Here is a 20,530-nt window from a genome sequence, read left to right as displayed (position 1 = left end):
AAAATCTTGCTTTTTAAAAATAGCGTGACCGGCACACATCACCGCCTCCAACCTGATGTGCCTGGGCACCGGCCTCTGAGCCAGGCAAGGCAGCCGCCGGCCCCCACGTCCCCCCACCCCACCTCAGCGGGGACGGGGGGCTCCGACGGTCTCGCTTTCTCCTCGTTCTGCGAGAGGAGCTGGGAATCGGGTGGCTTGGTGCTGATCGCATCGGGCTGGAGCGGAGATGGGGCGAGAGAGATCAAAAACAGCACAGAACCGCCCGCCGTTCTGACTGCGCTTCTGCGGGGAGAGGGGGGGTCCGGCTGGCCAAAGCAGGTCCCTGCTGGTCTCCGAAGTTCTCACAGCGTGACCCCTGGCTGCACGACGGGTCCCCTGGGGAGCTAGAAAAAAACCTCAGTGTCCAAACCACGCCCCAAGCCAGTTCAACCCACACCCGCAGAGGCTGGAGCTGTGCATCAGGACTTTCTGTTGAGATTGTTTTCATGGCGGTAAAACGCACAGAACGTGAAACGGACCATTTGACCATTTTACGTGCACGGTTCGCCGTTGCTCATGCCACCGACCCCCCCATCCACGCGCAGGACTTTCTCATCTCCCCAGACAGAAAGCTCGTCTCCTTCCTCCTCATCCCCAGCCGCTGTGCGTCTGCTGCTCTGGGCCCCTCCTCTAAGTGGACTCACACACACACTGTCCTTCTGTGTCCGCCTTGTTTTTCTTGGCATCATGTTTTCAAGGTTCATCCACGCTGTGCCCCGTGTCAGAATTTCCTTCCCTTTGAAAGGCGAATGACACTCCATGGCATGGACAGTCCCCCGAGCGCCTCAATCCCCGGGCACTCGGGGGACTCGCGTCTCCCCCTCTGTCACGAAATTAGAGGTTTGCCACTTTCTACAGCTGAATTTAGAGCCTTGTATTGCAGCCAAAGCACAGGGTGGATTAGACAAGCAAAGATGTCTTTCCAAGTGAGACAAAGAAATTAATTAAAGCCAGACAGGAAGTGTCTCTGGAGTGCTGTCTGCACGGTCCCGTCCCTGGGGTCTGCGGAGGGGCAGTATGGCCGGTGGTCGCTGGGAACCTGACCTGGACCTCCGTGTGAACGGGGACCCCCTCTTGGGATCCGCGGTGGCCGCCGCTGTCAGTGTTGGTGAGCAGGCCGGGGGGCCACACTCGGGGGGTGGGGTCCATGCCGTGTGTGTGTGTGTGTCCAGGAGTGTGCGTGTGCGTGTGTGTGTGTCTAGGAGTGTGCGTGTGCCTGCGTAGGCCCCGGGCAGGGAGAAGCGGGGACAGACGTCAGAAGAGTCACGACGGTGAGGAAGGGACATCTTTCCTTTTGCCAGTGACCAGAGACAGCGCCTCTGAGTAAAGGCACGGAAAAGACAGCGTGCGCGGAGGACCGGCGGCCAGGCCCTTTGGTGTGCTGCTCCTCGTGACCCTTGGTCCCGTCTCACAGGGGAGCGGACTGAGCAGGCGGAGGGACTCTCGACCGGGCGCAGGTCGACGGTGGGTAAGCGGCATTCCCGGGGTTTGGTTTCTGGTCTTTGACACCAGGGTGGGCCGTAGACACCGTGCTGGCCTCGCCTTCGTTGTCTGCTCCTGACCCAGCCGGGCTTGCCCTATCAGAAGGATGCATCTGGTGACGGTATAGAACGTACCACGGAGACACGTAGGTCGGGGGTGAGGGGGGGGGGGGACAAGGGCAAACACGAGGGAGACGAGAAGCCGGGCGGCCTGGCGGGCGGCCCCGTGGAGTGGCGTCTGGCCGTGGGTGCACCGCGAGGCTTCCCCCCCACCCCACCCGCAGCCTCGGTGTCCCACGCCGGGTGCTCGTTCTCCAGCTGCCCCTTTGGGTCTCGCCTTAACTGTGCCCTGTCTGCAGAGGCCCCTCGGGCCCCCGTACCTACCAGAGCCCCGTCACACGCAGCCGCGGGGCCGAGGCTGGTGGGAGAGTTTCGGCGAGGCCGGGGTCTGTCTCCGATTGCTGCTCTTAGCACCCGGCCCACAGTAAGTGCTCAGTAAGCGTTTATCGAATGAATCGGGAAGTCGTTTTCCCGTGGTTCCTTTTGCTTCCCTGTTACCTTGTCTTTCTGCTTTGACGGGGCAGCTCTAGAGTTCTTGTCGTGTGGCCGTGAGCATTTAAAGCCGCTTGTTTTGAGTGACCTGTCTGTTCTGGAAGGCAGGCCCGCCACGCGGCGACGCCGTTTGTCTGCATTCGGATGACTCCTCCCTCCCGCTGCCGCCACGTGCGGGGCTGGTTTAACTTGAGGACATCCCTGCCTGGCTACACTGCCATCAGTTCAGAAGGTCACGGTCACCGAGAGGCACTGCGTAGGGGAGGAAGGGCTCAAGCATAAACTCCTGTGGGTTTATCGACACTGGTCCAAGGCAGGCTCGCCGGCCTGCGGACGGTGGACAGGCGGGAGGATTCGAGGTAGACATCTCCTCAGTGCTTCCTGCGTGTAGGAAACTGGTGTATCCCATGGGGGACCCCTCAAAGCTAAAACATGCCCCTGGGGGCGCGGCTGGGCAAGACGCCTGCGCCTCCGGATGCTCACGGACGGAGGAGCCGTGGAAGCTGAAGCCTGCTGCATGGTGGGCTTCGGAGCACCCGCAGTGCAGCCTCGAGAGTTTAGGGACCATCTGGGGCACAGCCAGTATTCGGCACGGTGGCCTCGAAAGGGCAGTGAGAGCTCGAACCGTTAAAAAAACGAAGAGTCAGTCACAGGGCAGATTGTATTTGCAGAGGGAGGAAGGGGGATCGGTGTATCTTCGCTAACAGACGCACGAGGGGTCACCTGGGTCACCTTGATTAGGGTCTCGGAACCCTCCAGTGCCCTAGGGCAGGGGCCTCCGACCCCTGGGCCTGTTAGGAAAAATAAACGGGCCGCACAGCAGGAGGCGAGCGGCGGGCCAGGCCGCCTGTGTCTGCGGCGGCTCCCAGCACTAGCGTCACCACCTCAGATCACCAGCCATTCGATTCTCGCGGGAGCGCCGGTCCCTGGGGCCGAAAAGGTTGGGGGCCGCCGCCCTAAGGAGCACTGGTTAAAGGTCCGCCCATCCCAGCACTGGCCGGGGCGGGGGGGGGGACGGGGGGAGGGGGGCCAAGCTCAATATCTCATTTAATCCCCGAGGCAACCTGGTCAGTGGGCTCTGGACGGTTAAGCCCCACTTCGCGCGGGGAACCGGGCGCGGACAAGTCGTAGCTTCGCCAGTGTCCTCGTGGAGCTGGGGCTCAGGCTCAGCTCCTCGTCTGCAGCGTTTGGGGCTGCGGCCACCACGCCCTCGCGCCTGGCCATCGGGCCTGCCCTTCCCGGCACAGTGCCGCGTGGATGGCTAAAATCCCCAACCCCTGGTGATGCTCCGAGGGCATAAACATGAGCCATTCTCGACCTTCCCGAACAGCAAATAAATTTTAACACGCTTTTGATAAAACTGACCTTTATTGCAATTAAAAAAAGAACGAAGACAATCTGGTAAGTACCTTTAATTACAGTGTACCGGCTAGTCACATGTAATCATACTTTTACACAGAGCTTGAATAACGTTCATTACATGTAAACTCTAAGATATTAAGAAGTTAAACTCCAGCCTTTTGGGAACATTCAGAGTAGAAATACTCCGGGCAGAAACACAGAAGACAAAGGACCATTTCAGTTCCTTAGGTACCATTGCTGGGCGAAGGGTCAAGGTCTGGCCACAGAGGACAGCTGTAAATGTGTATGAAATCGAAACTTATCCTTAACACGACTAACAGTATTGCTGTTGTTTAAACCCTAAACATCATAATCGGGTCATTAAAAACAATACAACTCCAATTTATATAGCACCTTCCGTCCACAGTTCGAAGCGTTGGTATTTATCTAAATTATCTCACTTGTTCCCCATACTAACCCTATGAGGTAGGCAGTGGTTGGTATCATCATCTCCATTGCGTATGCGGAGGAGTTGAGGCACAGAGAAGTTGAAACCATTTGTTCAAGGTCGCACAGTCAAATCCATGCTGGGACAGGAGCCGCAGAGCCGTGAGCTCGTCTCCAAAGCCAGTACTTCTCTTCAAACTCAATTGTCCCCTCTGAGAATTTAACTCAACACCTCCATTCACTTTTCCAAGAAATAAAACGTGCAATTTTTTTTCTCTCCCATAAAAATTGTTGAAATACTGCAGGCAAGAAACATAAGCTCCAGCCTGGACGTCAGGCTGATGCTATACTTTTGCAGAGTTTATGGAAGTCTTTTGTTGGTTTTGTTTCTTTCCATTATGAGGAGTTTCTTTTCCCAGTTAAAACTAAGTCGGGAGTCTCGAAATGAAACGTAGCTGAAAGGAAGTGCCTGGTGACCTAGAAATTACAGCTTAGTAGCCATATTATGCTGTCCGCAAACCGGGCTTATTCCTGAGTTTACAAAGAAGGAAGTACCTAACTAATAATTTCAATCTTTGAGATTCTCTCATTTACACACAGTTACAGTTTGTTCCCTCGGAGACTCAGAGGGGTGGACAGGGAGTTGGGCCAACACACTTTCCAGAGACACACAAACGGACACACACAGAGGCAGGAAGTCTTGCCCATGTCCCTTAGTTCAAATTTTACTTCTGACCCCTGCCCTGCCCACCACCCAGAACCAAGTCTGTAGCTGGCACTCGGGGGAAAAAAAAAGAAAGAAAGAAAGAAAAGAAATCTAAAAACAAGTGTCAAAATCTGAGGCGCACAGGACTCTCAAATGCTTGTTGACTTGAATGTGAGTTCAGCTTTCCTGACATGGTCCACGGGCTTCTCCCTAAGTGACGAGCACTGCTAAGCAGCTGCCACGTTTGGGGCCAGCGGGCAGCGATGGAGTAGCCCACAGAGATTACGATTCTAGCATGCCTCCAGGAAATACAGGAGAAGGCTATGTGCAAAAAATAAACTTTAAACACCTAAGTGAGCTTCGGGGATGGATCACAAAGGCCATGTTGGGTTCTACATTAAAAATACGTAAAAACTTGTCGAAGGGCTGTTCAAAGTCCTTCCCAGACAGACTCGGGCCTCTGGGGTCAGGTCAGGGATCCCCACTACTTCAATGTGGAGCTTGAGTTAAAAAAAAAAAAAACATGCTCTTTAGGCTTAAGAAAGGAAAAGGAAAGTTTGGTTCGATCTCATGATTTGCAACTCTCTGAGTTAACAAACCAACATAACACAACCAGACATAATGGCAAGACAGTTCTGAACTGCAGACTCCGGCGGGAGGGGCAAGCCTGGTCCCTCTTTTAGCCCTAATTGCCCCAATAAGCTGGTACACTGGGTGGACTTTTAAACAATAAATGTATAAAGAGAATCTGTTCTGTTAATTTAGAAGAAAATTAGACTCTGGAATATCCATTCGGATCATTAGCTATGGTGACTTAGACTGAAGTTAAAACAAGTCAAAACTCAACGAAACCATGAGAAGGTGGTGGAGCCTCCGGTGTGTGGAAAAGGAGACCGTCAGGCACCGTGTCACCCGGCGCCTGGGCTGGCACGCCAAGGCGCTGGCATTCTCCGCCTGGGCATCAGACAGCTTGCCCAGAAATGGCCAGGCCGTTCTCAGGATCTGCAAAACCCAGTTAGTAGCTCAGACGGTCTCGCTTCCTTGAGCCCTGGGAGAGGAGATCAAGCTCCTCACAACGGGCGTGATTCACATGGACTATTTCCCAGGAGGGAGGCAGTGCATAGTGACCTGGCTAAAAAAAAAATGTTACACTCAGTTTACTTTTGAAATGATTAATTTTTACAAGAAAGGGTTTCATTTCCCCCTCAAAATAATCGGTGTCCTCCAACTTTATGGGTAACTCTCGGTTGGCTGTTATAAAGACTGGTCTTCGCTGGAACTTCAGGAGACATGGGGCCGCTGTTGCGGGCTTGCCCCGGCAGAGAATGGTGGGAGTTTTTCTGCATTTGGGAGAAGTTTTAAAATTCTGTTCTGTCCCACTGTCCCTCAGTGCCAACCATTCACGTGAAAGGTGTGGGCAAGGCTGTACCTGGCTTAGCAGCGCTCACGACACACAAACCCAGCATCTGCTTTCCTGGGCGGTCTGAGGCTTCACCCTGGTAGCCAGTGACAGCCCGCCCTGTGCACCGCAGACTCGGGGGTGGGGGGGTCCGGGGTGGCGCTGTGCAAAGTGACAGCGGTCACCTGTGCAGGAAGACCCAGAGGGAGGCCGGAATAAACAGGGCCTTCCTGCCCCCATTCTTGAGACTTACTCTTTGAAGGGCCTAGAGTCAGGAAGGGGAAAATTAGAAGCGGTCAAAGCCAATAAGAGGTGTTTTTTTTGGACTAAAACTCACGTTTAAAATTCCTGATATTGAAAACAACTTTCCCACTCTTTTGTGAATTGGACAATTTGACCATTAAAAGGCCTTTTGAGACAATGAGTCTAAGTGCCACTCAGAGGCATGAATTATTTTTGAATATTTTGGAGTAAGAGGCATACTTTGAAACCAATCAGGACCTAACACATAATAAGTCACTTTCTGGGAAACTGTTTTTATGAGGGGAAAAAAAAAATGCCTGGACAATGAAATGTGAATTCCTATTCCCTTTGCTCAGTTTGAAACTTCCCCAGAACGCACGTTAATACCTTTAAGAGGTGACACATTAAAACATTTACTCTTGCCAACATACAGAACTCCGAGGAGTGACAATTACCAGCCTTTATAATCCATCACACGAGGTGCTCTGAGACACCAGAACACAGTACATTTAAAAAAAAATGGCCACGACCTATAATGGGTGAGCAGAGAAAAATGTCATCTAGCTGCATTAAGATAAATGATTACCGAAATAAATGCTGTAGAAAAATTGACCTTTTAACAAAAATCGCGTTTCTCATTCCATCTGGCATGACGAGGAATCTGAGCTACTATTTCTTAGTTAAATAAAAGAAGAACCTGGAGACACAATGAAATACTTTCTGTACATTAGAGGCTGGATGTAAGCAAAGGCTTAAAATGAGCGGTAGGGGGAAAAAGCATTTATGAATGTTTGTTCTCTTCTGGACCATGATTTTGTTCAATTTACTTTGGCAGTTCCAGATGAAAACTCTAATTTATCCTGGTTTCTGAACCGATCTGTTTAAGTCAAGCATCTTCTAAGTGTGTATAACTTGTCTAATGCCACTGTCGAAAATGACGTATTGAAGAAAAGGCATGTCACGGAGTAAGGAAATACTACCACAGGACAAGGAATTTAGACTCCACTGCAAAGAAAGCCACATTTGATATTATAGACACTGTTCCTATTTTCACATCAGTCACTTATTAACTCCAAACACTACACTTTAACGTCTCCCAACTACACGGTAATTTCCTGTCAAGGTGGCCAGGAAGTGACCACCGGGCCCCGCCATGCTCCCGGCAGCCAGGGCGGGGCTGGCCGGGGACCCACATCGCCGGCATCACGAGGTCACACGGAGTCACATTAACTCTTCCGGGGAACCCTGGAAAAATGTCATTGACTCATTTACAGAATCCTGACTCGGTCCTGAGCCGAAGCTCCGCGATCACGGCCATCACCTCGGAGCAGTGACATCTCACATCGGACGACACCTCTGCCCGTGGACTCCGTGGTTTCTAGAGAGGGTGAAATAAAACGGCCCCGCGTGACAACGGCAGCCTCTGTCTGCTTCCGCTGCCTGGAGCGGGGTCACCTTGCTGTGGCCCCGCCCCGGCCACCAGCTCTCGTGGCCAGACCTCCTGCACCACCTGAGACCTGTTGACGCTCCCTCCCGCTGGGCTGGATGTACAGTGCGTCACACGTGCAACGAAACGATCTAAGGTCCCACTGCCTTTCAGCCGAGAAGGAGGGACACAGTTTCAAATTTGAACTTATTCATTAGGAAAATTAAATGAGGGCAACTGAAGAAGGTTTTCCTGTAAGGACCCAATGAAAACTGCTGCTCCGTTCTGTTTTTCTGACAATGGTCGTCACTCAAAATACATAACAGGATGGACAAACATTCACAATGCATAATAGCATGTATCCCAAATAATTAAGCATACGTGCATATGTATGTATATGTGTGTGTGTAAATATATATAAGTGTGTGTGTGTGTATATAGCTTGCTACTGGCTAAAGTAAGGAAATGCCCCAAGTAGAAAAATGAAAATCAAATGTGAGAAATAGATATGGGGACATGCCGAGGTTAAATTTTAGTCCTTCGTGTTGACTACTTGTTGTTAATCAGCACTCGATCAGAATTAACTCTTGGATTTTGAGGTCAGATAAGTCAGTAATTAATTAATTAGCCTCTTCCCACGAAGCGGAGAAGTACCTTCAAAAGCTTTACTCGAACTAATAATATAATTTAGTACAGGGCAGGAAAAAATATTTGTGGAAAACAAATTTGCAGAAATTACTTTCTTCTAAAATTTAAAAATTCCTTAAACATTTCACATAAAACAGGTTACACTTTCCTGCTGACTGTATTTGAGAAATAGTAAACTCAGCAGAAAATATTCTTCTAAACTTTCCAAATTTCTAAATAAAAAAAAAGATTCTACTTTTGGGCAAGAGACATTTATAATTCTGATTAACAAGACAAAAAAACTTCCTAAAACTTGCTGTATCTTTTCGTATAATTTCACATAACCTAGGTTATCATCACTGAATGCATAATACGGCCGTCAAAGCTGAATTCTAAAGATACAGTAAATTCTTTTTTTTTTTGATAATTACCTTTCATACGTTTAAACTCTGAAGTACCTAGCTCAAGATGAAACCTTTTTTTTTCTAAAGAAGCCATAGGCTTTTGTCCAATTCGAAGACTGTAGCACAGATTTTCAACAAATAAAGTAAAAGCGATGACCTCCGTGAACTACTGTTAGCATCAGGTCACACACAGTGATGATGCCTCAGCACACAGACTTCACTGTGGTACCCGCGGTCCAATGCACAGAGCCACCTGCTGAAGTTGGCTGTCCGTCCCTGGCCCTCCTGGGCTGTGCCCTCCCTTACTCTTCCAGGCTCTGTATTGGAGGGCCTCACGGTTCCTTCTAAGGGACACTTACGATACTTTATCTCACGGCTCAATCTTAGCCCCAGTTCTCAGATCAAGGGGGGGAATTCAGTGTACACTTTATGGCCGCTCTGCCTAGCCTTTATTTCAAAGCGTCCCGGGGAAACCCCGGTCCTGAAATTCTAGAGGATGTAACTATTGGTAAAGAGCTCCCGCCTCTGCAGATGGCTTTGCACCTCAGGGACGATGCCCTGGCGATAAGGAGCACCCCGTGAAATCCGGTCGACTTCCGGTGGCCAGGGGCTCGCGAGGGCCTTGCTGCGGCGTGCACAGTGCCGGGTGTGCATGTGAGAGCGCTACCGCCGCGCCCGAAAGGGACCCCGGGAGGGACAGGCGGTCGAGCCAAACTCATTCACATTGAGCAGTGACCATCACCAGGCAAAGCCCCCAGGGTATTCTGCCACCATCACTGAGGACCGTGCCGACGCACGTGACGTCTTCACAAGAGACACGGCTGACCGAATGGGAATGGCAGCCAACGAGTTCACCCGACGCAGAGTCACGGTTCCAGAGACATATCACAGAGCGGTCACCACATCCAGCCACGAGTGCGGGGCACGGCGGACCCACGCCGGGGAGCTGGTCCTCTCGGTTCGCAAGGCGCTCGGTCCCCCTGAATGCGTTCCTGGTCACGGCGCGTGAGAACGGCGAGAGGGTCCGAGCCGAAAGGTCACAGGTGTCACCACGGTTAGCATAACTGCCTCTCTCTCTCTAACGCGGGAGGAAAGTTCCATTCTCCGTCACCCACACTGCATACAGCATTTCAACAGGGTTTCTTTTGAAATGAAAAGTCACCAAGTTTCCCAAAGTGGGCCTCATCAAATTCTGAAGTGATGACTAAAATACACACCAGGCTGATCTCTCAATCTGAGTTATTTCAGATACTGATTTTTGTAAAATGAAGGAGAAAAAAAAAATAAAAAATCCCAGTAGACGATTTGCATTTGCCAGCACTGGACTGCAGGAGACCTCGCTGCTTGCTTAGAGACGTGATCAAGCCTTGGGAGTTACACCTGCGCGAGGCTCATGATTCAGTCACCCTCATCGCAGTTTGTTCTGCACATTTTTACCATTTCAAATTTTTCAGTCTTGCCCACCACAAACCACTGAAAAGGATCATTGATGATTATTCCCCTTATTTTTCCAGTGAGCCAGACGATTTGGACCAAGAGCTCCGAGTACCGTTTGAAAAGTTGAGTTTTTAAACACTGGGTGGAAAAAAAATGATAACAACGACTTACAACTAACTACCTAGCTTATGTGCTTCAGGGCAACTTTTCAAAAGGAGAGTATAAATCATTGTACATAAAATCAAAATAGTTAATATACATTTTCTTTTCGGCACCTTCTAGAAATCAGGCATTAAACATAAAACATCTTATAAATTTATACAAGAAAAATAAGTGTTTACATTTTAACCTCAGATAGAGTGCCTTAGGGCGGCGGTTAACTCGCAAAGGCCACGCTGCTGGTGAGCCAGCACAGACGGCCGCCGTGGCCGCCGTCCCGACGTGTGGTCCCTGTCCCGACGTGCGGTCCCTGTCCCGACGTGGGGGCTGAGGCTCCCAGTTCCGGGCTAGAGGGATCGGGGCCGAGACAAGCAGAGGAGTATCACGACGTTTGTGGGAAACACCGCGAGAGTTCTGAAGAGTTTCAAACGCTCGGGGAAAAAGGAAAACGTTTCGATGGCAAAAATAAAATAAAGAATCTTAAAACGGCTTCAAGTGCCCCAGGGGACGCTGCTGGCGTAGAGTGTGCGAGCCGGCAGGGGTGACGGCCTCGGCACTCCGGGGGCGCCCCAGAAGATGACGGCGAGCTGACGGCACCTGCGACAGGGCTTCTCACGGTGGAGGCCAGGTCCAGGCCTGCGGAGGACGTCCGCGGGATGGGTCGGCAGACATCAGGAGAGTCCAAGGGGAAGAGAGCGGACGGCCACCAGGGGAGGAGGGACGGGAACCCGGGTTACCCGAATGGCAGTGTTAGGCAGGGGGCTGCGTCCTGGCGGGGGCAGCTCTTCCGCTGACGCGGGGCCCGGTCCCCAGGGCGTGGGGACACGGGCCCATGTGCTCGGGCAGCAGGCGCGCACCTCGCTGTCCCTGACACCGAGCGACCGTCCGGCTCTGCGCCAGCGGCGGCTCAGTCAAGCCGCGTGGGCGGCGACCGTGACGTTGCCACTTCCCGTGCGCAGGAGACACGTCCCCGACGGCTGGGCCAGGGCTCTGGGCTGTCCTCGGGGCCGCTAGAGCCTCGTGACGTCCCGGCCCTGCTGCAAGTCCCCGATGCTCTCGTAGTCATTCTCCCGCGGGCAGGGGCCGTGGTGGCCGCTCGCCTCCAGCGCGGCCTTTTCCTCCTCGCGGTCCACAGCCTGTATCGCCTCGTAGTCGGGCTCCGAGTCCTCCCGGGGCCTCCCTGCCGCGGGGAGCAGGCTGGCGCAGTGGGCCGTCTTCTCGAAGTCCTTGACGGTCGCATAGAGGTCGCTGCAGGAAGACGGGGACCTCTGAGCAGCTCCCGGGCCGCATGTGTGGCTGGACTCCGGGGCTTTCAGCGACTGTCCCGACTTGTTCCCGGACTGCCCGGGTTTATTTACAGAGGAGTACATGGCCGAGATCTAGAAAAGAGAGGGCGAGGGGATCAAACTCTTCGCGCTCGACCCTGGCCCCCGCCCTCGCTTATTTAAGATCGTTTTCGGACCCCCCGCCCCAGCTCCCACTGACATGCGATGTGTGCAAGTTTAAGCGAGCCGGGACGGCTCGGTGCACGGCCACGTGGTGAGACGGTTCCCGCGAGACGGTTAAGGACACCTCCATCACCATAACGACCAGCTTTTTTTGGGGGAGGGGGGGGTTGGGGACATTGAAGCTCTATTCTCTGAACGACTCCCGAGGCTGTAACGCGGTGCCGTTGACTCCAGCCACCCTGCTGTCCATCAGACGCCCACACCCGGCTCACCGTAGACCCGCAAGTTTGTGCCCGTGACCTACGCCTCGCCACCCCTGGTACCGCCTCTCTGCTTGGCTTCCCTCAGTGTGGCGTGTTCAGGCCCCGCACAGACGTGAGAGCACACAGTGTGTCGTTTTCCGTCCGGCTCGTCTCGCTCAGTGCGATGCCCACCAGATGCACCCGCGTCACGGGTGGCGGGGTCTCCTTCTTCATGGCCGCATAATAGTCTACTGAGTGTGTATGTGTGTCTGTGCTTATATATTACACAGGATATGATAAGTGAACTATATATATATATATGTATCTAAAATCACATCTCCTTCATCCATCCATCCGTTGGTGGATGTTTTAGGCGGTTGCTCGTCTTGACTATCGTAAACGGCGTTGCAGTGAACGGGGGTGCAGCTGTCTCTTCGAGACAGCGATTTCCTTTCTTTTGGCTATAGACTCAGAATTTGGTTCTTTATTACCTGCACTAATGCTGGAGTACGTCACTAGAGAACAATTATTTGTATATCATCTTCGCCTTGGTGAGTGGGCCAGCCACACCAGCATAATTCCATGACAGCCCCGTTCCCTCGGCTCCGCTGAGGGCGTGAGCAGGGCAGACGGGCGGCCCCCAAGAGGCCCCTGGGACCTGACCACAGCGTTTTATTTGGTTTCCACATCAGAAGGATGTCTCACCTGGAAAAGGGCTCTACCACTTTACAAGAAGAGGCAGAAAACATGCATCAGACAAGTGACTCTCAAAATGTGGCCTTCGAACCAGCCGCCGTAGGGGCTGGCAATTTACCGCAAAGGCAAATTCTCAGGCCTGACCTCAGAACCGCCGAGTCAGAAGCTCTGGGGGCGGTACCCGGATGCCGAAGCCCACTACCGTGCGCAAACCACTGACTTAAGACGGTTCGATCCGCTCTTCTTGCATTGGGGTTGTCAGAAGTGGGGTTCCTGGACCCCCCCCCCAACAGTGCACACACATCTGCAAGAGTGTCGTTTCCTGTTATGGCTTTTTTTTTTTTTTTTTTAAATTTCATCATGTACCGTTGGTGAGATAAACATCTGGAGACAGGGCTAAGTTTTCTTCAGTGGGTAAAGTCATCCTTCTTTGTGGCCAGCCGACTCAAAAATGAAATTGGAGATGACCACGGATGGGGACAGTCTCTTACGGGGAGAGCAGGTGATGCTCCGAGCACACCCCTCTGTCTCCCGGTCCGTCCGTCCCAACCACCCCCAACAGCGAGAGCGGTTAAAGTCCCATCTGTCACGGCAGGGAGGCCACACTGATTGACGGATTACTTGGGCATGTCATTTATGGTTAAAACTGTGGCTGGAAAAAACTAAAAATATCCTTCCTTACCTACACTTTTCTTTGCCATAGTGACTGATTTTCCCCAATACCCAGGAGATACGTGAACACGCCGCCCTGCAGACGCCTGGTGGGGGGCGGAGGAAGGCTCTCCTGCTCCCCCACATCCCGCACGCTATGCGGGGAGTCCCAGCCAGCCTCACGGGCTTAGGACCAGCCTGCCTCATGCTGGCCAGTCGCCTGCATGGGGACGGGTCACTGCAGGCTGGTGGTGGCTCCCTGTGGCCAGTGACAATCCGAAGGTCTAGTGTGGGAAGCTCTGGCCACATGACCGTTCTGCCGAATATTAAACTAACATTCTCACTAGAGAGGTTTTAATGGGAAAATGATTCTCAGAACGAAGAATGATCATTTCTGTGAATCTAGGAAGAATAAAAATAACCCTCTGCATCTCGCAGTGAGGTGCGCATGGAACTTTTTAGCCATAAAATTTTATCCAAGCCTCAAACGTGGAGCGGCGGGTCACGGAGGACCGTGGTGGGAACCGATTTCCAGCCTCGCCTTCGGGGTATCGTCTGGAGGGCGAGCACCCCTTCGCCGGGACCTCACGGGCGAGAGCTGGCTGCCCACGGCTACGCCTGGTTCCCTCCGACGTCCTCGCCCCGACCCCGGACGTTACCCCCCACTGGTCGTAAGTGGGGCTCTGGTCTTCCCAGCCTTTTCTTTTTTTTTTTAAATAACAAGCTCTTTCATTAATTTGCAGCTTAATATTATCTCTAGGCATAAACCTAACTTACAGAGGATGTCACTGTAAATTTTAATGGTCAGAAAAGTTTCTGAAGTCCTCTAATATTTCTTTGGAATATTCGTCTCTTATGACCACAGTTTCTCTTTTGTGTACAGGTTTCTCTCCAAGCCCCCCCGCTATTGAGCTTTGCAATTTTTCTCTTTAAAATCTTTCATCTTTATCACTCAGTCTGTGAATTGTGTTATGTTCTCATAAATTCATCTTTTTTCCCGCCCCTTGCTCTTCTTTTGAGAATCTCCCCTTTCCTCGTGATTCTGTTAAACTGAGTTAATAGTACTTAAAACTCGGGTCTCTGTTTCAGGCTGGATCACCCAACATATTATGTGACTGGAAAAATAAATGTAGAAACATAAATCTTTTTCCTAAAATGAATATCTGTGAATCGCCATTCTTTATTCTATGCTGAAAATTCATCAGCATAACTAGGTCCTATTTTCGAAAGCCACAAACAAATGTAAGATCAGAAGAAAAGTAATTTAAAATTTTACATGGTCTGGATTTATCTTAAATAGGATTACTCTCCAGATCTCTCGCAGGCCCTATTTCCTCAGCCCCAGCGGGGGTCGGCCCTGCACCGCGTGGAAACGCGGGGGGAACGTAGAGCAGCTGCCCGGGCCTGGCAGGGGGGTGCTGCCGGTCCCCACCGTGCGGAGGGGGACGGGGCAATGGCAGAGACCGAGTGGAAGGGACCCGGCTCCTGACTTTCACTTTTGTCCGATCCTTCTGTCCTGCTCGGTTTCCTTTGCTTAGCTGACCTGTCCACTCTCTCTGAGCCTGTCACGAAGCCAACATCCCCAGACCCCGAGCTCCGGACACGAGTTTCACAGGGCGCTTGAGCCTTTTCGGGCGAAAGGTCACCTGACAGTGCGTTTATTCCAGGAGCTCTGTGGTTATCTACGGGGACAAGACTCACCTCCTCTTCTGTGAGAGTCGGGTCTTCGTGCCGGGGCTTGTAGGACAGCGAGCTCAATCTCTGTGAGAAAGACACATGGAGACAGGGTGGCGTGCCGTCAAAACCCGACCTCTTTCTTGTGTATGTTCTGACGCATTTATGAAAATGTTTTCAAATGAATTTTAGGGAAACAAATTATTTTCTACAAAGATGCAAAGAACCGGAGGAGGGAACGAAGAAACAAAAACCCTATTATGTGGTATTTTTGGATACCCAGTAGAGAAATGTCTTCCATTTTGGTATTCGAATCTTTAGGTACAAATATGCCAACATTATGAGACTTCCTAATTGTCACGGATAGATCGATCACCAGTGAAGGATCGGTACTAAAAAGGAAATCACGTTCCTTTATCGAATGCCTGGATTTGTATGTGTACAGCGCGTGCAAATCCATAGAGAGTCTATGTCGCGCACTAACGGAGGCATCGGCTCACGCTGGCGGCCTGCTCCCTGCCTCATCTCTCGATTCGGGCTCCCGGTTCACTCGCTCTCTCCCGTCTAGATTAAATCCTTCCCGATTTCAGCAAACGTGCAGCTTTCACCCCTGGCCCTTCAGGTCCGTGACCTCCCGCAGTGCCCGGGCCCCCGCCCGGCCTCACGACTCGTCCCGGTCTTTCTCGCGTCTAAACCACCCGAGTCTCGCATCCCGCAAGCTCAGGCCTGCGGGAGCCCGAGGCCCACGGCCCTCCGGCCATCTGACCACCCGTTCCAACGCCCGCTTCTCCTCGGCGTCTTTCCGTTCTGCTCCGTCGAGCTTAAACTCCGGAGTCGGCTCAGCCCAGCCCTCACGTGAAGATGCCCGAACCGCTTCGGGCAGCATAAACTTCACGCGCGGTTTACTCTCTTTGGTTACACGCAGGGCCAAAACTTAGGCTGCGTTTCTGCGTCTGACCGCCGCGTTCATCAACGCTTTCTCGGGGGCTTTCGACAGCTGATCTCGTGGATAATACAAGAAGCCGAAATGCCCCAGAGAGCTCTGCAAAGAACCACTTACTTGCTGTAGCCTAAAGGATCAGTTGGGCTCACCTTTTGACCATGAACTCCAGACGTGTTTTCAAGGCTGACTAACCCCTACTACTTGGCCTTCCTACCACAGCCTGAGAAGAGAACCTCGCTTTCCTCTGTGCAGAGGACGGAAATTAGAAGCCCACGGCCTAAAGCAGCCTGAGCCTGGCGAAGGCCCGAGGGACCGGGGACAACTGCAGCCGTGGGCGTCTGGCTCGCCGGGCTCGGGATCGAGTCACCGGACGCCCCGAGAGGTTCAGGGACCTAAACCTAAGTGGGGCAGGTTTTTGTCCAGATATTGTCGCCGACTCAAACCTCTTACTTGATTTAGATAAAAGTATAACGTGATCAGACACAGTGGCACCTGGGGGTCGGTGGGTCCCCCGTGTGTGGTCCTAGGCTTTGACCTCTGTGACCCCGGGAAGGTAAGCACCTCCCCGCAGTAAGCGGAAGAGGCTAAAATGAGTGGGCCAGACTCCCCTCTCTCTGTAATTCCCAGTCTTCCGAAGGCAGAAGACGACCCTCCGCCGGGTCTGACGTGGTGTAGACCCCGAGTCATCCCGGCAGGGCCCCAGAGAGACGTGTCTATGCGCACGAGCTTCCGGTCGTTTGTGCTCGGAGCAGGGAGGTCGGACAGCCCGCCCTGACCCGGTGTCCACCCGCACCGGACCAGGCCGTGTGTGTGTCCCCGAGCCAGTGCCTGCAGAGCCCCGGGATGAGCGAGCGCTATGTAGCCACCGCCACACGCCACGCCGCGCGCCCACCCACGCCGCGTGCCCACCCACGCCGCGCGCCCACCTTGCTGGCGTCGGGGGCGGGCCCGCCGGGGGCGCAGCCCTCCCCAGCCTTTCTCTCCTCCTCGTCCTGAAGGTTCTCGTTCTCGTCCAGAAGTTTAACAGGGATGGGGGGCGGAGCCTCCTCTTCGGGGTCCCCTGGGTTTCGGGGGACGCTCTCCGCGTCGGCGCTCTGCCGGCACTTCTTGTTCCTGTCCACGGAGGCGTACTCGGCGACGTCGGCTGCGTCCGGGGCCCGGGGCGCGGGGGGCGCCCTCCCGGCGGGCGCGGGCTTCGGCCGGCCGGCGGGGCCGCCGCCGAGGGGCGCGGGCGCCTCCTTGACCTCCTTGACCTCCTTGACCGTCTCGTACAGGCAGTCGTCCACCACGGTCTCCTGCGACGCGCTGTCCTTCAGCACCTCGTAGGGCCCCTCCAGCCCCGCCGCGCCCCGCTCCGCGGCCGCGCCGGGCCCGCTGTCCGCGGGGATCCGGGGCAGCTCCCGGCTCTGGGGGCACCGGGGCCTCCCCGCGCCCTCCTGCGCGTCCAGCAGGTCCGCCGCCGACGTCTGCACCTCCTCGTAGTGCTGCGCGCAGGTCGTGGCGCTGTCCTCCGAGAGAACTGCGGCGGCAGAGGATGGAAGTGGGGAGCCGGCTCCGGGGACGGCGGTCACGGGGGGCGGGGGGTGGGGGGCGGGCGGCAGAGGGTGGAAGTGGGGAGCTGGCGTCGCGGGGGGCGGGGGGCGGGGGGCGGCAGAAGGTGCAAGTGGGGAGCCGGCGTCGCGGGGGGCGGGGGGTGGGGGGCGGGGGGCGGGCGGGGGCGGCGGCACGGGCCGGGCCGGCCGCGCCCCTGCTCTGGGCTGCACGCCATGGACGCTGCGATCGTGGCCGGGACTAAAGCCGCCGGACACCCCTCTGCAGGGCGACGCCACGTTGTCCCGGCCACAGGTTCGTTTGCGGTCCCTTTCACTCCTTGTCACCCGTGACAGGACTCTGCAGGGGACGACCGTGGGGGGCCGGGCACGGCAAGGGGGCGTGGCGCGGGGCCGCCTCCTCTTGGGAGGGACTGGTCGGTGGCCATCCCCTTGCAAGGGTCCCTTTTGTGTGACAGACGAAATGAGGGGGCAACAACGTGCCCGAAACCGGGGTCCTGCACGCCTGGCCCTCCCCACCCCCCATCCGTACCTCAAATTAGAAAACCCCAAAGGGACGTCCTTCGAGTGCCGTGAAGGGTCCGTGCGAGTGGCGCCCTGCGAGGCCCCTGCGCGCTGGGCGGCCGGGCCAGGAGCCCGACACCCGCAGAGCACGCAGGGCGCGCCCCTCACCCACAGGCGTGTGCGTGGACGGACATCTCGGCGCGAATGCGCGCGTGGGTGCGGGTTCGCAGCAGCACACGCGCGCACACGCTCACACCGCGTGTGCTTATGTGCTGTGCTGCTCACGTCCTAAGGAGTCTACACATATGTGTTTCTAAGTTATAATTTTTCAGCTCACTTTTTTTTTTCCTGACTAGGCTGGACTCGGCGGGACCCCTGGGGCCCAGCGGTGTCTGGCACACGGCGGGCATCACTGTGCGTTCACGCCTGAAAAATCGAACGAGTGCGTGCACCGCTCCCCTCCCGTCGGGATAAAGGACTGTCTCTCTCTGGGGGTTACACACAGTGACCCTAAGGGGTGACCCCGGGAAGTGACGGTGGACCCCACGCTTTGACTCCACACTCCCTGGTGTTCCGAGTACTAACTGCCCTCCGGCTCTAGACGCGCGTGCCCGGCAGGCAGCGCACAGGCCCCGGGGCCGGAGGCTCGGGGTCAATACCGGGTGCCCCACGGGCTCCTGATCGGTTAGTGGGGCGAGGGGACAGCCGCGGGCCTTAGGGGACCGCGCTCTGCGCCCTGGGAGGTGCGGTTTGCGCCGCGGGGTGCGTCTGCTGCGTGGACGCAGTGCAAACGCAGACCCGCGCGGGCCACGCGGGCTCGGCACGTGTCCGGCTGAGTGTGGCAGGCGCGGCCCGCCCACCGCAGGGGCAGAGGGAGCAAGGGCCCCGCGCTCGGTCTTACGCTAGGCGGTGGCCAGCAGACCCTCTCCGGGGCACGGAGGCCGGCGTGGGAGGCCCGCGTGGGATGCTCGCGGGTCCGAGGGACTTACTGTCGCCGTTGGTGAGCAGCCCGTTCTGCTCGCTGCTGGCAGGGGCGTCTGTGGCCAGGCTTGTGACCGATCGGCTGAACACCTCCTTGTCCGAAGGCTGCAAGGCAAGGGCACCGCGGTGAGCCGCGCGGCTGGCGCGGGGAGCGCCCGCACCCCGCCCCGAACACCGAGGCGGCGGCGACAGGGCCCCGCCCGCCACACGGCCCGGACTCAGGCGAAACGAAACCGAACGGGGCTGCGAGTGGGCCCGGGCGCATGCCAGGTGCTGGGCTGCCACGGGGGGCTCGTGGGCGCTGTGTCGCGCCGGCCGCCCTGGGGGGGGGTCTGAGCCGGCCCCGTGAGCGGCAGCCTCGTCCCTGGGCCCCACGTGCGCTACGCCGTGACACACACGGGAGGGCGTCGCCCTTGTCCGCTGCAGGGCGGAGACTCCGTTCCGGCCACGGCAGGTCACGTGACTGATCTCGGGGACCGTTTCATGACCGGCGAGTCCCTGCGTCAGGGCGCACAGAGCGGCCCGGTGCGGGAAAGCAGGCGCAAACCTCTCCTCTGCTCACGAATTCGGGGCACTTGGGGGCGTTTCTTCCGGGCAGCGAGTGGGCCTGTAGGAGTCACGTGGACTAACGTGGGCGGCTGAGCCGTCGCTATGTGTGGTCGGCAAGTCGGAAGTTCGCGCATTCCGTGAAATAGCCAACTAGTCCGGTGAGGTGGCCTGAGCCACCGGTAACGGGACCTGCCAGGGGCCGGAGCATCCTGGTTTGGGCCCCGCAGGGGGCTCAGGCTGGATGGTGAAGCCGGTCAAGGGCAGCCAAGGGCGTGAACCTGAGCGGAGAGAACGAGGGGGGCCAGGACGCCAGGGTGGGATCAGGCTGCTCCTCAGAGTCGGGGTGGGCGGGAGACACCCTCGGGCCCGTCAGCGGCTGGAAGACACTGAGGACCGAGGAAAACGCAGCGAGGCCGGGCACTGGCAGTGAGCTGGGCATCCCAGGCTGCCATGAGCCCGACGGCCAGCGGTTACGGGTCCCCGAAGTCCTACGTCAAAGGCCGAGTCCCCGACACCATAGGGTGTGACTTTATAACAGGGTCATTGCAGATGAACGCAGCTAGATGAGGTCATTCTACAGTCCTTACAAGAAGGGAAGCCTGGACAGACAGACCGTGTCCCAGGAGGGACCCGGGAGCGCACAGGTGGCCGGCAAAACCCCAGGCGCCGGGGAGCGGCCGGGCACAGCGGCCGCCGAGGCTCCGGTGCAGCCGCGCCGGCTCCGGGTCTCGGACTCGCCACCCGCAGAGCTGCCCGACAGCGCTGGCGCCAGCCGCCCGCGGGCGGTCCTCAGGCCTCGCGGACAAACCCACGCACCCGGACACGCCCAGCAGGAGCTGCACAGGGTCGGAAGACACAGCCTGCTGCAGGCCCGGGCTCCTGCGAGCCCTGCCCATGGCGCCGCCCTCCAGCCTCAGCCGTTCCGCCCCCAGGAAGGACCCGGCCCAGCAGCCAGGGGCCTGTGGCTGACCCTTTCCTGAAGGAAGTCGCAAGCTTGTAGGAACTCGCTTGGATCACGGCCCAGTGTTTGC

General features: G+C 55.8%; 1 protein-coding gene across 3 annotated transcripts in view; it reads right to left on the bottom strand.

Moving 5' to 3' along the window:
* Positions 1 to 3,421: 3,421 nt before the first annotated feature.
* The window catches only part of PAG1 (phosphoprotein membrane anchor with glycosphingolipid microdomains 1), a 78,666-nt gene continuing 61,557 nt past the window's right edge, over positions 3,422 to 20,530 (bottom strand). For all 3 annotated transcript variants that reach the window (XM_036233257.1, XM_036233256.1, XM_016151492.2), the window contains 4 exons: positions 18,959 to 19,055; positions 16,842 to 17,434; positions 15,000 to 15,059; positions 3,422 to 11,640 (listed from right to left, as the gene is read on the bottom strand). In XM_036233257.1, the coding sequence (XP_036089150.1) occupies positions 11,272 to 11,640; positions 15,000 to 15,059; positions 16,842 to 17,434; positions 18,959 to 19,055 (1,119 nt within the window). In that variant the 3' untranslated portion in view covers positions 3,422 to 11,271. The remainder of the gene's footprint in view (positions 11,641 to 14,999; positions 15,060 to 16,841; positions 17,435 to 18,958; positions 19,056 to 20,530) is intronic.

Source organism: Rousettus aegyptiacus, unplaced genomic scaffold, assembly GCF_014176215.1.
Source record: "Rousettus aegyptiacus isolate mRouAeg1 unplaced genomic scaffold, mRouAeg1.p scaffold_m13_p_15, whole genome shotgun sequence".
NCBI lineage: Eukaryota > Metazoa > Chordata > Mammalia > Chiroptera > Pteropodidae > Rousettus > Rousettus aegyptiacus.
Note: the sequence above shows the minus strand (reverse complement) of the source record. Positions and strands in the feature narration are given on the sequence as shown.